The 14,908-nt window shown below is 38.1% G+C and overlaps 1 protein-coding gene across 1 annotated transcript; it reads right to left on the reverse strand.

Moving 5' to 3' along the window:
* Positions 1-9,596: 9,596 nt before the first annotated feature.
* LOC147900952 (uncharacterized) lies at positions 9,597-14,226 on the reverse strand. The gene is made up of 4 exons (XM_087376403.1): positions 14,131-14,226; positions 13,652-13,896; positions 13,351-13,473; positions 9,597-9,771 (listed from the first exon to the last, which is right to left on the reverse strand). The coding sequence occupies exons 1-4, from the start codon at positions 14,224-14,226 to the stop codon at positions 9,597-9,599; spliced, it is 639 nt and encodes a 212-aa protein (XP_087232529.1).
* Positions 14,227-14,908: the final 682 nt, after the last annotated feature.

The raw sequence follows: 14,908 nt of genomic DNA on the forward strand, positions 1-14,908 counted from the left end.
GGTGAGAGTGCAAGTTTGCTCAAAATTCAAAATATCACCCACCAGCACGTCTCATCTGGCCCACAAATTGCCACTAAATAGTTTCACGATTGGCTACACCCATTCATGCGTTGACCTAATGACAGAGATTTTCTTTTCACCCTAGACCTCATGGTTGATGGTGTCCTCATGTTGGAAAAAGTACTGGCATTGTCATGCTTTGACATGGGAGCATTCCTTGTAGAGGAGGCAAAGCCCCTTCTCTTCCTTAGGAATTTTACGCTGTGAATGCTAAGGAAGATGTCTCGAGCAATCATATTGGAAAAAGAAGGATAACAATAACAAGACTTTTTCTTTCATAGAGACAAAGTAGCACATATGTAGGTCAGTCACCCAAGTCCTTGGGAGCGTCCGAGGTATCCATTACTACAAGCACGAGGTGAATCCCTTACTTGCCTAGGACTATTGGGAAGTGTGAGGTATCGGGTTGTAGAATTAAAGAACAATAGACTATGGAGGTTCACCGCATGTCATAGAGACAAGTGGCTAAAGCAAAAGTACGTCCCATTAAATGATGCCTCCATATATAGGCAAATTATATTATACACCTCCAGCCTAGTCATTGGCTATCACAGTCATGTCCATCTAATCATACATTTTTCCTTTCTACATCACTCTCAAGGCTATCTAGTATCACATATTTCAACACCCCCCCTTGATGCTAGGTGGGTCATAAGCGAAAACCTATGTCATGAGAGACATAGTACAAAATTACAATGATAAGCGCTCCCCCCCCCTTTCCCCTTAGTCCCCTATCTAGCTCCTTAGTCAGTGGTGTAACTAGGAAGTCACTCATGAACACTCTATTTCTTCTAATTTCCTTGACTAGATCATCATCCAAAGTGTATTTAAGAGTTGTCAATTGTTGCCATACAACCTTGCACTTGTTGAGATGACTAGTAAGATCGTCATTTGGGTCATATTTGTACTTTTTGAGATGACTAGTAAGATCTTCCTTTGGGTCATATTTAAGATTATAGAGTTGCATCAACAATTTGACTTTGGAGTACCATACATCTGTGCAAAATACCTTGTTTAACTCTTCCCATGCATGCTTGGAATCAAGAACAAAGCAGCTCATAAGCAAGAATGGGGATTCCAATCTGCTTCCTTTAGAATCCTCTAACCTGCACGAAATGTTGCTTCAAGTTACAAATGATTTGCATGTTGTTGGCAAGTTACACTCTGCTTTGACAGGAGAATTTCTTCACTTTTTTTGTTGCTTTATGCTATGAGATCAAAGAAAAGAAGGGTGTTTCAGAAGATTTAGTTTCCATCTGAGGATGGGGGCTTGCCTGCTTCTTTCAACTCCTCAGGGGTGCTGCTCTCTATAGAGGACTCAACACCTACAGCCAGCTAGCAAGGCAAAGCTACATACTTCACTTCAACACAAGATCAACAATGATGTTCACAATGACCTAGATGTGAAGCAACTTGAAGTAGAACTAACCAACAGCTCATCTATAATCCAAAGGAAAAGAAGATAGGGCTCGGTCTAAGCACAACATGGTGACAGGATTTGCTAGAGCATCAGTGTCAAAAATAGTGGACAATGTCAAGAACTTGGGATAAGTAGGGCTATGCAACTCACATCAAGCACTTGGGTGGCTTCATGGCTTCAAGAAAAGCACTATGTAGCTCTCGAAACTCCCATAGTAAGAAAGAGACTAAGGCTCTAATACCAAAAATAAAAAAATAATATACTATGGAGGCTCAAAAACACACGGCATGACATAGAGATAAGTGGTTGAAGAAAAAGTACGTCTTCCATTGGTTGATGCCTCCATATATAGGTAGATTACATTACCCATCTCCTCCTTCTAGATACTTCCAACCAATCATTTTCTATCACAATCATCTCCATCCAATCTTACATTTTCCCTTTCTACATGACTATCAAAGCTCTTTACCATCACATATTTCAACACTGCATAGATCCTCAACATTTCTTTTCCTAGAGCTATCATGAACCTCTGCTAGAATTGAATGATACATACATCAAAAGAGGTCATCTTTTCCTAGACATGCTAGACACATTGAGGGCAACAATCATGTCTTTCAAAGTAGTTGTGGATATCTACACATGTGGACATCCTAGCACACATACAAGATTGAGTTGCAACACATGTGAGCATCCTAGGCACATCATAATGGAATTGAGAAATGGCCATACAATGCAAATTCTTGAGTCCCTAAGTGCTTGTGCCATATGTGTGTAGACAAGGACTAATTCCTAGCATCCTTGTTTCCCTAAGTACTTCTACAACACATATGGACATCTTGGCACAATTGAACCATCATGTGTCCTAGGTACTTGGTCAAGACATGTGGACATCATGTGCCCTTATGAAAAAGCATGTGTTGCAAGCCGACAAGTCATGTGGGCATATACGGGTGTCAAAGGTAAAAGATTTGTGGATTTTGCAAATACATGCTATAAACATGTCTTGGCAAACCTTGCCAATGCATATACACAATAGGAAACATCTTAGCTAGCATGGGATAGGAGTCATGGACAGGTATGTGTTTTCAACATGGCATAAAAAGAGCTTGCAAAGCAAGACTAGTGAAATCTAGATAGACATAGGAAGAAGGGGATTGCCTTCAAATCTACCTAGAATGGAAGCTACCATAGCCTCCAATGACTTGTATGGATCTACCTTATATTGCACTGAGCAAGGCATTACACTAATGCAATGAGCAAAGTAAAGTAAAAGTTTACTATGTCACTTGAACAAAGCACCCACATATACCTAAGCCACCCACATATATCATGCCTAGCTCCACGTAGCCACCCACAAACTCACTCCTCATCGCTAGTAGAGATGGAGAAAAAGGAGGCTCGCCCTCTCTAGACCTCTTCCAAGCCACCAATCCCTTTTGTTTGGAAGTGTTGCCTCTTATTTTGAATGTACCAAGCTTATTTCTTGGAGGGAGGGGAATTTTGGGTCTCACTCATCATGCAGGATGTCATCACCATGGTGCACACCCACCTCTACTACATGGGGATTTTGCTAAGCCCACGGTGCCTGATGTAGAAAAAGGAGGCTCGCCCTCTCTAGACCTCTTCCAAGCCACCAATCCCTTTTGTTTGGAAGTGTTGCCTCTTATTTTGAATGTACCAAGCTTCTTTCTTGGAGGGAGGGGAATTTTGGGTCTCACTCATCATGTAGGATGTCATCACCATGGTGCACACCCACCTCTACTACATGGGGATTTTGCCAAGCCCATGGTGCTTGATGTAGAAAAAGGAGGCTCGCCCTCTCTAGACCTCTTCCAAGCCACCAATCCCTTTTGTTTGGAAGTGTTGCCTCTTATTTTAAATGTACCAAGCTTCTTTCTTGGAGGGAGGGGAATTTTGGGTCTCACTTAGGATGTCATCACCATGGTGCACACCCACCTCTATTACATGGGGATTTGGCCAAGCCCATGGTGCTTGATGCAACGTCTATCAAGGTGGTCTTCATCTTGTACCTTGGTCTCCCTAGAGCACAAAATCCAACCTTGCAATAGAATTAGCATTGGCTAGGTGTGCTCCTCAAGTTGCACTTACAATATAATTACAAGAACATATACAATGAAAAAAAAGAAGTTGCACTAAAAGCCTTATTCTTTGCACAACTTTACCTTGAAGTTGTAAATTGAAAATAGAATCTAAAAATCAACTAAAAAAAATTCTCAAATTGACAAAAGCAAAGGGACAAAAAACAACACAGTACCATTTTGTTGTGGTTACCTAGCAACCAATTGCCATTGTTCTCAAATGTGTCCTTCTCATCCAAAATGTCTTCAAATGATGACAAGGCTAGTTTAAGGTCCATGGCACTATTTGTCATATCAGAGGCATTGTGGACTTTATGCTCCTCTCTGTTCATCTCATCCACAAAGGGGTCAGCTATAGCAAATGAAGGCCGGACAACCAATAGACGTACATCCTCAAAATCCTCAAAATCCACGTTCACAATGTGTACCAGGATGCTAGATGTACCATATTTGTCTAAGGGCTCCATGGATGAGGTAGAAAAGGGGAAGCTTTAAAGAGCTGGGATGGATGAAGATGAGGCTTTGAAGGAGGGGATGCAAAAGGAGGAAGTAGGATGCAAAAGGAGGAAGGATGGGATGCAAAAGGAGAAAGAGGCTAAAAGCATAGGGAACTTTGAAGGCTACTCTATTGGCCCAATACAGAGATAGTATGAAAAATAGGATATAAGAATTCCTTATGCTAGCTTGCTATCCTTGTTCAATGCATTCCACAATCAAACCCCACTTCAAGGAATTAATGACAAGGGGTGTAGAGGAGGCATGATTAGTTGCTATATCTCACGATTTGCCCTACACAAAGCCTAAGTGATCAATGATAGAGACATAAAGTAGGATGGTATATTTCATAATAAATTAGTAATAGGAAATCCAAGCTCCTCACGAGAGCCTAAGCACTTGTCCTTATCAATTGCTTCCTTAGACTAGCAAAGCAGTAGACTACCACCAAATCCTCATAGAGGTCCATTGATGTAGATTAATTTTTTTTGGGTGAAAGTTTAAAGTAGTTTTGTGAAAGCTTAAAAAGGACTTTAATGGATGCTAGAGCAAGGTAATTGGAAAAAGAGAAGATGAAGCATACTGACTAAAGACATGCACTTTACTATCAGTTGTGCTAATGTGGCATGTCCACATGGGCCCTACATGTCTCCACATTGGCAATGATGGGGCGTGTGACAAGGTAGTTGGCATGGAATATAGGCACCTATGTGGAGGCCCTATGTGATGATGGGGCATATCACGGTGCACTTCCATATGATAGGCATGCCATGTAGACGACTAGGAAGCCCATCTCACTTTCGAAAAAACTTGTTGACCAAGTGTGTTGAAAAGGGAGATCCATAATACCATGTGTACAAAAGACAAATCCACATGATCTATAGCTATCCGTAGCCATTGCTTTGCACTTAAGGGTCAATGAATCCACTCTATGTGTATGTAGGAGGAAATGACCTTCATCCTTCCTCAATGAGGGTGCCTCACGTTTTTGGCTGTCCCATTTGGGTGCTCCTGGGTAATAAGATAAATGGGTTTGGGCTTTCTTGATATCACTTTTGTGGAGTAGATTTGGTTCTTAGTCCCATCAAGAAAATTGGTATTTTAGGAGATTTCCTCTCCATCCATTAGTTTCTCCTTAGGAAGGGGCTAAGGAGATTGATATAGAGTTAACTTATAATAATGAGGCACCATTGTGCTCAATGGTATGAACAATGATGGGGTGAGTCATGTCATAGTGAACGAACTTTGGATGTGGCTTCTCCTTGTTGCTGTCCTCAAGTGTCCATCCCCTTTGGGTTTTTTATAGAACAATAGTAACTGTATCCATAGCCATTGGATTTTCATCACTTTGATGCTAATCATCTTCTCAAAGGTCTTTAACAAAGACACTAAATAATAAACCACAGTAAACTCATTTATTTTCTTTAGCTCTTTCAACTATCATTCTAATTTTTATAGTTTTGCATTTACTTTTTTTAACCTTGGAATGGCCTTGTGTTATTTAATCATAAGTGTGTATGTACTTATCATAATGGATCAATGAAGCTGGGACATAGTCAAGGGTATTTAGATGTTTTAATTGGGCAAATAATGTTGATGATTTATATCAAACAAAAATGGCTCATTCAGTCTTGGATTTTCATGGTAGCATAACAAAAACTATAAACAAATGTGGCCTTATCTTAAGGAAATGTAGAACATTGAGGATCAATAAATGCTACAGGCAAAGTAATATGGTTCAAGTGGCTACTTTGAGAAGAATCCTTTCAAAAATTGAGATTCTCTTCAAAGATCAAATGATACTAAATCAAAGTGCACGATCATTGCATCTGGAAAGAGGTTCTAATTGAAGAGATAATCCTTGTTAATGTTTTGAGACAAGAACAAGGTTCATGTATATGTACAAATCTTTTCCTTGATATGTTCTTTCATTTTTGGTAGCAACTTTTCATTTGTTAGAATAAATGCACATACTATAACATTTTTTATTTTTTATTATGTTTAAAATTATTATTTTTTAAAGGGAAAACATTATGATTTATAAAATTTACCATGTCATTATCCAATGTAGCTTAAGAGGGGGTGTTTGGACACATAAAGTAAAGTTTATGTACATATGTCCTTATTGATAATACCCATAGAGGACAATATCCATAGAGGACCTATACTAGATATAATTTAACCCTAACCTAAATTTGCTACCCTAATCTAGGTAGCATAGAATTAGTATGCATTGTGTTTTCTCTCACTCACACTAGTGCACTCACCTATGTTCCCACACTCTTCCTACTTGATCAATAGAGATTCACAAAGAATGATGAAGCTAAGCCACATAATCTTGAATATGTGACATGTTTTTAGTCATCAAGAGATTCAATAGATATGGTTGCTATACATTTATGTCGAATTGTCTTATGCATGGATTTGTAAGTAAGTTTACCCTCCAACTTAAGAAGAAAAAGGATATTTACAAAAGTAGTAATTATTTTCTTGTTATGATTCCATTTCATTATAAGATATAATTTCCCATTGGAAACACACAAAAAGAAAAGGTCAAGTTATACTACTAATGTTCCAAACTTGCTATATGTTGTCATGTTTCTCATGTAAATCACCACATGGAATCTTATTATTAGCATCAATTATCATGTAGGTTATATATTTGGTAGTTTGGCCCCACTTGCAATGGCTGTGTAGCATGGTTGATTTCTTATTGAGGGTCCCAATCATTATGAGTAAAAAATGTAGTAGCAGTAATGCTTCTATGCATATAGCAACCATTAATGAAGCACCATGATGATTCCTTGTAGTTTTGGAGACATATTATTCTTGGGATGAGGCATAACCCATATTAATTTACGACGTGTTTCTCAAGTCATGAGATGGATATATGATGGGGATTTAGACAAATGAGAAAGACTTTTTGACATTGATTACAAATAAAAAATTTTGAGGGTAAAAGGCTAAGTATCTATTGACCATCATGTCAATGGAAACTTATCTTAACAACTTGATATACAATGTTTAAGCTAGTTGCTTGCATATGATAAAACAAATTAACCATAGTGGACCTATCTAATATCCCTTAAGGATATATTTAAAGTCGTTATCAAGAGGAAAAATATTGAAAAATATATCTAGACACATTAGAAATCCATCAATTTATCATGCTTGTGACAAAAAGAACTCATTCATACATGTTGCATATGTTATGTAATAAATAAGGCCATAAATTAATGCTTCTTTGTATAATAACACTAACAAAACATCACTGAGTCACTATATTCCAAATGCTAAAAGTGCATACTCTCACAAATATGTATTTATTTATTTTAGCTCTTGGGATTTACAAGGTATGGTCTCAAATTTCCCCCTATTATATAAACAATTATAGAGCATATAGATTTGACTTTTAGGATTATAATAGTTGGGGACAACAATATCATTGTCCTTAAATGGGTAGCTCATTCATAACGAATTGAATAGTACTTTCAAGTACACTATAACAAATACCTTTAACATGGTGATTCACAATTAAAATGATAAGTATAAACATCATATTTTTTAAATAAAATTGAGATCAAACCCAAAGTAAAAAAAACAAGTCTAATATGGGATAGAGAATGTTTAAAATAAAACTCAAAGAAAACAAATCAAACCTAATGTGGGATAGATAATGTTACAATAGAGAATTATTTCTAAGAATTAAATTGATGAATTCCAATGTATTAAATAAAAAAAGAAGATAATCAAATATTACATAAAAATCAAAACTCCATTGAGGAAGGAGTTGAAAGAGATTTGTAGCAATGTCAACGCATACAAACTTCAAATTGTTTGTATAAAGATATGATACTCTATCAAATACTAATTTTTGGTGATATATTTTGTATATACTAACCTTATGTAGTAGAAATGAATGGCACAACCACTAGAATGTCATTACTCATCCTTCAAGTGTACAACCTCTTCAACATCTTGTATTTTAGTCCTCAAACACCTATAACAAGTCAAAATAATATCAAGGATGCAATAGCACATGGAAAATGTTTTTCTCTTATAAATTTATAAGCAACTCCAATAGGTCTAGATTTTTTACATGATATCATCTTCTTTACAATAATCTAAGCTAACTTAGTAGAGAACACTTAAGGTCTTTGATTTTACATCACTAAGTTTGGAAAATGTGTAAATATCAAAAATAAAAATGTAGTTTTTTAATTACTCCTTTCGATACAATGACATTGATAATCTTTTAGAACATTGTATATGAATTTTCTTAGTTTTCATGTGTTTATGGCATAAATTTTTTTTCTCATTTCTTTTGGAGTGCCTCAACATATCATGTGAGGTTATTGTGATTAATGCTTTAGAAAAGTCAGTGCTTTTGCTTCTTCTCACATGTTTAAAGGTTAACTAGTAATGAATTATCCTTTCCATACTAGCAAGACATTCCAACATGCATTACCTACTATGAAATTCAAATACACATCTAAGGACTATATTAACTACTAAGTAAATCTTGGAATCATACCCAATTATTGTCAATGTAGGAATTGCTAAGTCTTGACCACCACAATATAGTTAGTAGATCCCACAAATGGGTGAACATACAATGCGATACATTCAAGTCATTATTGGCTCATTTGGGGAAATTTGGAAGGGGGAGGAATGGGTGGGGAAGAAAGGGGTTCTTTGCCATTAGGTGTGCCCCTTATCCTACTTAATCCATATATTACATTTGTATGTTTTTCAATGCAAACTGTACTTCCTTTTAGATGGATTTCTTCCTAAAACATGCTATCTGATATATTAAGTTTGAGAAAGTCATAAAGGCTACCTAGTATACATTTTTGTAATAATTTAACATATAGATATATGTATACGGGAGACTAATAACTATTAGATCAAGGTTTAGAAGGTTGAACATGAACCAACGTGTTGGGTTTAAGGGACTTGTGTTCAACGTAACCTTAATCTTTTGCAAGGTATCATTTTTGGTGACCTTGCCCCCCCATGCTCCAATTTGGGGCCCTTGCAAGGCTACCCTATTCATTTTCCCCCAAATATTTTGGATAGGAAAGTCACCCTATTGTTGGGCCTTAGTATGTATCATTTGTTGATCCTAATGAGATTATTTCCTAGCTTGCATATAAGGACTATAGAAAACATAGTCATGATAAGCTTGTAATCCAATCCGGAGAGGTTGTGCAATTTCAAACAAACCCATCTATTAAAAAAATTGTTTTAAAGGAAAGAGAAAAACTATGGAGCTATATAAAGTGACTATTCTTATTTTTCATAAATTTCATAGAAAGCCAAAAATAATAGGACTATTCTCATCATCATACAACTTCTTTAACAAACATTATAAACTAAAGCCAAACTACAATTTAGCCAACATGTCTAAATGTACTATAATTTATGTTTCTTCTCCTTAGATAAACAAAAATATAAAAATTATTGTATAATTTCCTTTTAATAATATAGAGTCATGAAATGCAAAGGAAATTCAAACTTTACTTTTCAAAACTATGGGCTAGAAAGTAGTAGTACCTTGTCCTCCTTTCCTTTTGTTGAGGTATGTATTTGTTAAATGGTGATATCCCTTTTTTGTACATCTCTTGAATCCTCTTTATGGCTATCTTATGATTCTTGTTGTAAAGCAACATATTGGTTCGATCTTCTTTAATACTATCTCATACAAAAAACAAGAGAAACACACAAAAAGTTTGAGATTAAAAAGTTGACAGATGTCTAAAATGAGAGAATAGATACACATAGGGATTTTCTATTCTACTTGGATACATTTTATATGATCTTTTCCATGACGTGAACCCGGTAAAGTGTTCAAGAAATAGAGAGAGAGAGAGAGAGAGAGAGAGAGAGAGAGAGAGAGAGAGAGAGCATGAGTTACTATACAAGATGTACACTACTATGCTCCACTATCTTCCACATAGTGGAGTGAACCCAAAGTAGATATATACAAGTAAATGAATAAGGGAATAAAGTTTCATATGCACACTAACAATGGTGAAATTTATATTCAATAACCCCTCTTACATTGCACTTACAAATGAGGTTGGAGTGCAGAATAAAGAATAGAAAACTAAAGATTTGCTATGGCTAGCAAGAATACTATACAAGCATGTACAATGTGTATAACTTAGCATGTGATTTTTCCCTATTAAGATGCAAAAAGACCTTTGCATTTGGAAAAAAAACAATCAAAGTGAAGATGGAGGTCTGTAAAAGAGAAAGAGGTCAAGGCTGCTAGATCAAAGATTAGTCAATGACCATGTGCTATAGACGGTTGAGCTAAAACTAATAGATCATAAGTCACTATGGACTATGAAGGTGATTTGTAGAAGCTAGATGTGAAGGCAATTGAGACAACTAGAAAAAAGCACATGAAAAGTTTGTGACAAATAAGGATATTACCATAAGAAAGATAAGTGGTGGCACTTGTTGTAATACAATAGGTTTTGTTAACATGGAAAAGTCACTTTTCATAGAGGGATCTAGGGGCTACATGATATCATGGGCCAAAGGGGCAAGTATGGTACTTATAGATAAGACAATATGCATGCTTTACTATAGTGGCCGAAAAAATTGAAAAGTCATCATAGCCATGCAGACTTAACTCATAGTAGAGCGTTATGGTATATTCCTTAGAGAAGACCTTGTAGCATGAATAATCTTAATGATCAAGTAACATAACTTGAAAATAATCTATAATAGGAGTGGATTAACATTTGTCAATAGTAGATGCAGTATATACTATATGTAGCTTATCAAGGAGCTGAGTATGCATGGTCTACATAGAAGAAGGCATAATAGCCTAATAGCCTATCTTCATGTTGATACAAACAAGTGAAACAGATCCACTTTAGACACATGTCATTGCAACTATGGCTATTACTGGGCACACTATTGCATGTTAGGCTGAAATGGCTACCATCATCAAACTTTGTTGATGTAGAAGCTATTATAGTAGGCATATCTATTACGGTAGTAGGAACTGGATCAATGCTAACTTCATTGATCTTTTAGCCTAAATATCTACGAATTTTCTTACCATTTCTATTCTTTCCATTCATGTATTTCTTCTAGGGCATGATCGAAACATCATCAACAAAATCACATTGTGAATTACTTCATTTTAGAGATTATCTAGGGCCTTGTCTCAAACACTTATTAATCTACATCTGGAGGCTTTACTTATTAAATGATGTTAAATTTCTTCACTATGGGATGCTTGTTGATCTAGACCTCTAGTAGAAAAGAATGCTATGAGATAGAATATGATGCACTGACATCGAACAAAAATTCGAGATGTGTTGACAATGGACATGGAGCTAGAATTTGAATGTATTAATACAAACAGGAACTTGGGATCCGAGAATGGTCATCTAGAATGAGATAAAATCCAAGAATGAACACCAAAAGTATGGATCAATGACACTTCAATGGCCTTTGGAACTGGCAAATCTGCCTTCAGAATTGGAAATAGATTTGCATCTAGAAGCAATTGTAGAGTCCGAGAATGTGCCTCCAAAATTGAGACATAAAAATTTGAGAATGTACCTTATGGAATTTAAATCATATAGAATGCCAATCAGATGGAGGCTATTCTATGCTTTCTCTGATACACATAAAAGGGGCATGAAAAATCAAAGCCACTATAATTGAAAGGTACCTCAATACTATGCTTTGAAAACTCACACACATACTTGAACTAGGTGGAGATGCTATAGGCCTCAATTAGCATTAGCTCTTATATCAAATTGAAGAAATGTTGAGAGAGAGAGAGAGAGAGAGAGAGAGAGAGAGAGAGAGAGAGAGAGAGAGAGAGAGAGCGAGGGGGGGAAGGGAAGGAGGGAGGGAGCGAGAGAGAGAGAGAGAGAGGGGGGGGAGGGAGGGGGCAGGAGGGAGGGGGCAAGAGGTCCAAGGAGGGAGGGAGGGAGGGAGGGAGAGAGAGAGAGAGAGACAGAGAGAGAGAGGGAGGGAGGGAGGGAGGGAGAGGGAGCGAGAGAGAGAGAGGGGGGGGAGGGAGGGGGCAAGAGGTCTAGGGAGGGAGGGAGGGAGGGAGGGAGGAAGGGAGGGAGGGAGGGAGGGAGGGAGGGAGAGAGAGAGAGAGAGAGAGAGAGAGAGAGAGAGAGAGAGAGAGAGAGAGAGAGGGGGGGCGAAGGGAGGGACAGAGGGAGAGAGAGAGAGAGAGAGAGAGAGAGAGAGAGGAGGGGGGGGGGGGAGGGAGGGAGGGGGTGGGAAGGTCCAGGGAGGGAAGGAGTAGGAGGGAGGGGGCGAGAGGTCTAGGGGGGGAGAGAGAGAGAGAGAGAGAGAGAGAGAGAGAGAGAGAGAGGGAGGGAGGGAGGCAGGGAGGGAGGGAGGAAGGGGGAGAGAGAGAGAGAGAGAGAGAGAGAGAGAGAGAGAGAGAGAGAGAGAGAGAGAGAGAGAATCACATGACACCTTGCATTGTTTGTATATAAGATGAACACTAGGCTCCATCATCCTCCACATTGTGTAATGAACCCAAATTAAGTATACAAGCAAAGAAAATAAGGATATAAGCTCCGATATATCATCCCATATACATATCAATGGTGTTGGGGTTGTCACACTATTAAAAACCTTATCATACATGAAAGTATATACATGTTTAAAATACTGCCATATTTAAAAATTCATTTGTTTGCATAATTACTTACATTTATTTCATATGTATACATGTTGTAATTTTGAATTTGAATGTATCCGCCGTACATGTAAAATAATTAGTATTTTTAAAATTGCTTCCAATCCATAAGTGGACCATAAGTCTCACAATTTAAGACATCCCCTTCCTTTGATAAAATTACTATGTTATGTGTTTATATCACATAAAACTACCTCCTTGAGCCAATGGTAAAATTTAAATTCTCAAGATGAAGTCCCAAAACTCAATATGAGGGGGAATAAAGAAAGGAATGAAAGGAGCATATCAAATTTATATTATTGGACATTATTATGCCCCCCCCCCTCTCTCTCTCTCTCTCGCTCTCTCTCTCTCTCTCTCTTGTGTAGTGATGGACGTGCACACACATGCACATGAGTATGTGCACACACTAGTTGAACATGTATGTGGATATGTGCATGTGGTTAATTATAGCACTCCTTCCTATGAGCTTCGACTTCTTTTATTTCCTTCATTTGCAAACTTCATTTTATCCAAAGCACCCTTCTAAGAAAGCATAGCTTAGCACTTTTGCATTTGGGGAGGGAAAAGGAACCGACCTAGAAGCCAACTGACATGCCTTTTCTCGCTCATTGGCTACTTCAGTACTGATATTCCAGAGTCCCCACGACTCCGGTTTTGCAAACATGTGGCTCTTTCTGGTTGGCTTATCAAAGATGAAACTGAAAGTCAATATCTTTCTGATTGTCTCATTGATGCAAAGCATAAGGGATGGCCATGCAAAGCCTTGCTTTGGTTGTGTTTTTGGTGTTATCATGAGACGGCAACAACGACGAATCGATGATTTGAATTCAACATGCAAACACGTAAAGAAGAGAGGAGCTTACTTTTAGGACCAACATTTGAGAGTCTCTCGATCGAACATGCTCCGTTCTCCCATAAAACCAGCATTGCAATCTTTTCCATTGTGGTTGATTGAAGAAGCGTGGCACTGTACAGATGTTTCTCAATTTGTAATGGCCATTCTCTCTCGAAAACTTCGGTGCGGACTCTATTTCCGTGGCTATATTCCACTTTGGTGGTCGTTCGCCTGAAAGATCTGGGGTGAGCATCTCCTTGATAACCCAATCGTGGGATTCTTTCGCCTACAAAATTTCATGTAATGCTCTTCAAATAATTTGAATGAATTGCATCCGACATCCCAGTCGTACCCATATCTGTTCCATCACTTGACACATGAACAGCACCCGCAGCTCGATAATACAAGGGAACTCAAGAACTAAACCGTCGTTGGCAGGCATGCAGATCCAAGAGAATATTGCATAAACATATCTCCCCCCAGTATGACAAATTTCTGGTTGGATCCCACCGTGCCGTACCTCATGAGGAGGATCTGGTAGCACATGCTGCTCCAATGCATAATTCACGGGGCTGCGAGCTCGTCCAACCTTACTGCAACGGATGGCAGGGTGCATCCTTGCCTGTTGGGAGGCTTCGATAAATTTAAAGCCTATCACGCCGCTGAATTTGATTGCATATAAACAGAGACAAAAAAATTCCATCTTGTTTGAACTTCCAAATCCGATTTCTGGGTGCCAAAGAGAAAGTCTTACGAACTAACCAATTTCTCACGTTCGAAACATGGAGAAAGGCCGGCAGCGCAGTGTGATTTATTTTATGGTTGCGTAAGAGTTAGCGTTTGATCGTATGATCTTGATACGAAGAGAGTCATTTGGATCTCAAAAACCGTCGACCCTGATAGAGACCGAATTAGAGGGATCAAATTCACAATTAAGGATGCCTTCCCCCTCATAGAAATGGGGCCTTAGGATCAAATTCACAATTAATGGGGTTTAGACTATAGAGGACTAGCCTTGAGAATGCCTTTTCCTCTCATAGAAATGGCAAGTGGGTGATGCCTTATCGCCATTCCTTGAGGGCCAGAGGTTGACTTTAAGCCTCTCCCATCCGCCAATGTCATGGGGCGGAGGATCCACCACCCACCACCTCATGACCCTCCACCACCCGTCCATCTCATGACAATTCTAAGCCAAAATTTTCTGGGTTGTGAGAAAGTAGTCTCAAATCAAGCAAGCTCGACAATGCCAAACCAATTCAGTTGATTGATCTTATGCTTCTGCAAATGTGTTGATTCAA

The sequence above is a fragment of the Dipteris shenzhenensis genome, chromosome 6 (assembly GCF_047967505.1).
Source record: "Dipteris shenzhenensis isolate YYH24624 ecotype China chromosome 6, Dip_SZ_1.0, whole genome shotgun sequence".
Taxonomy (NCBI): Eukaryota; Viridiplantae; Streptophyta; class Polypodiopsida; order Gleicheniales; family Dipteridaceae; genus Dipteris; species Dipteris shenzhenensis.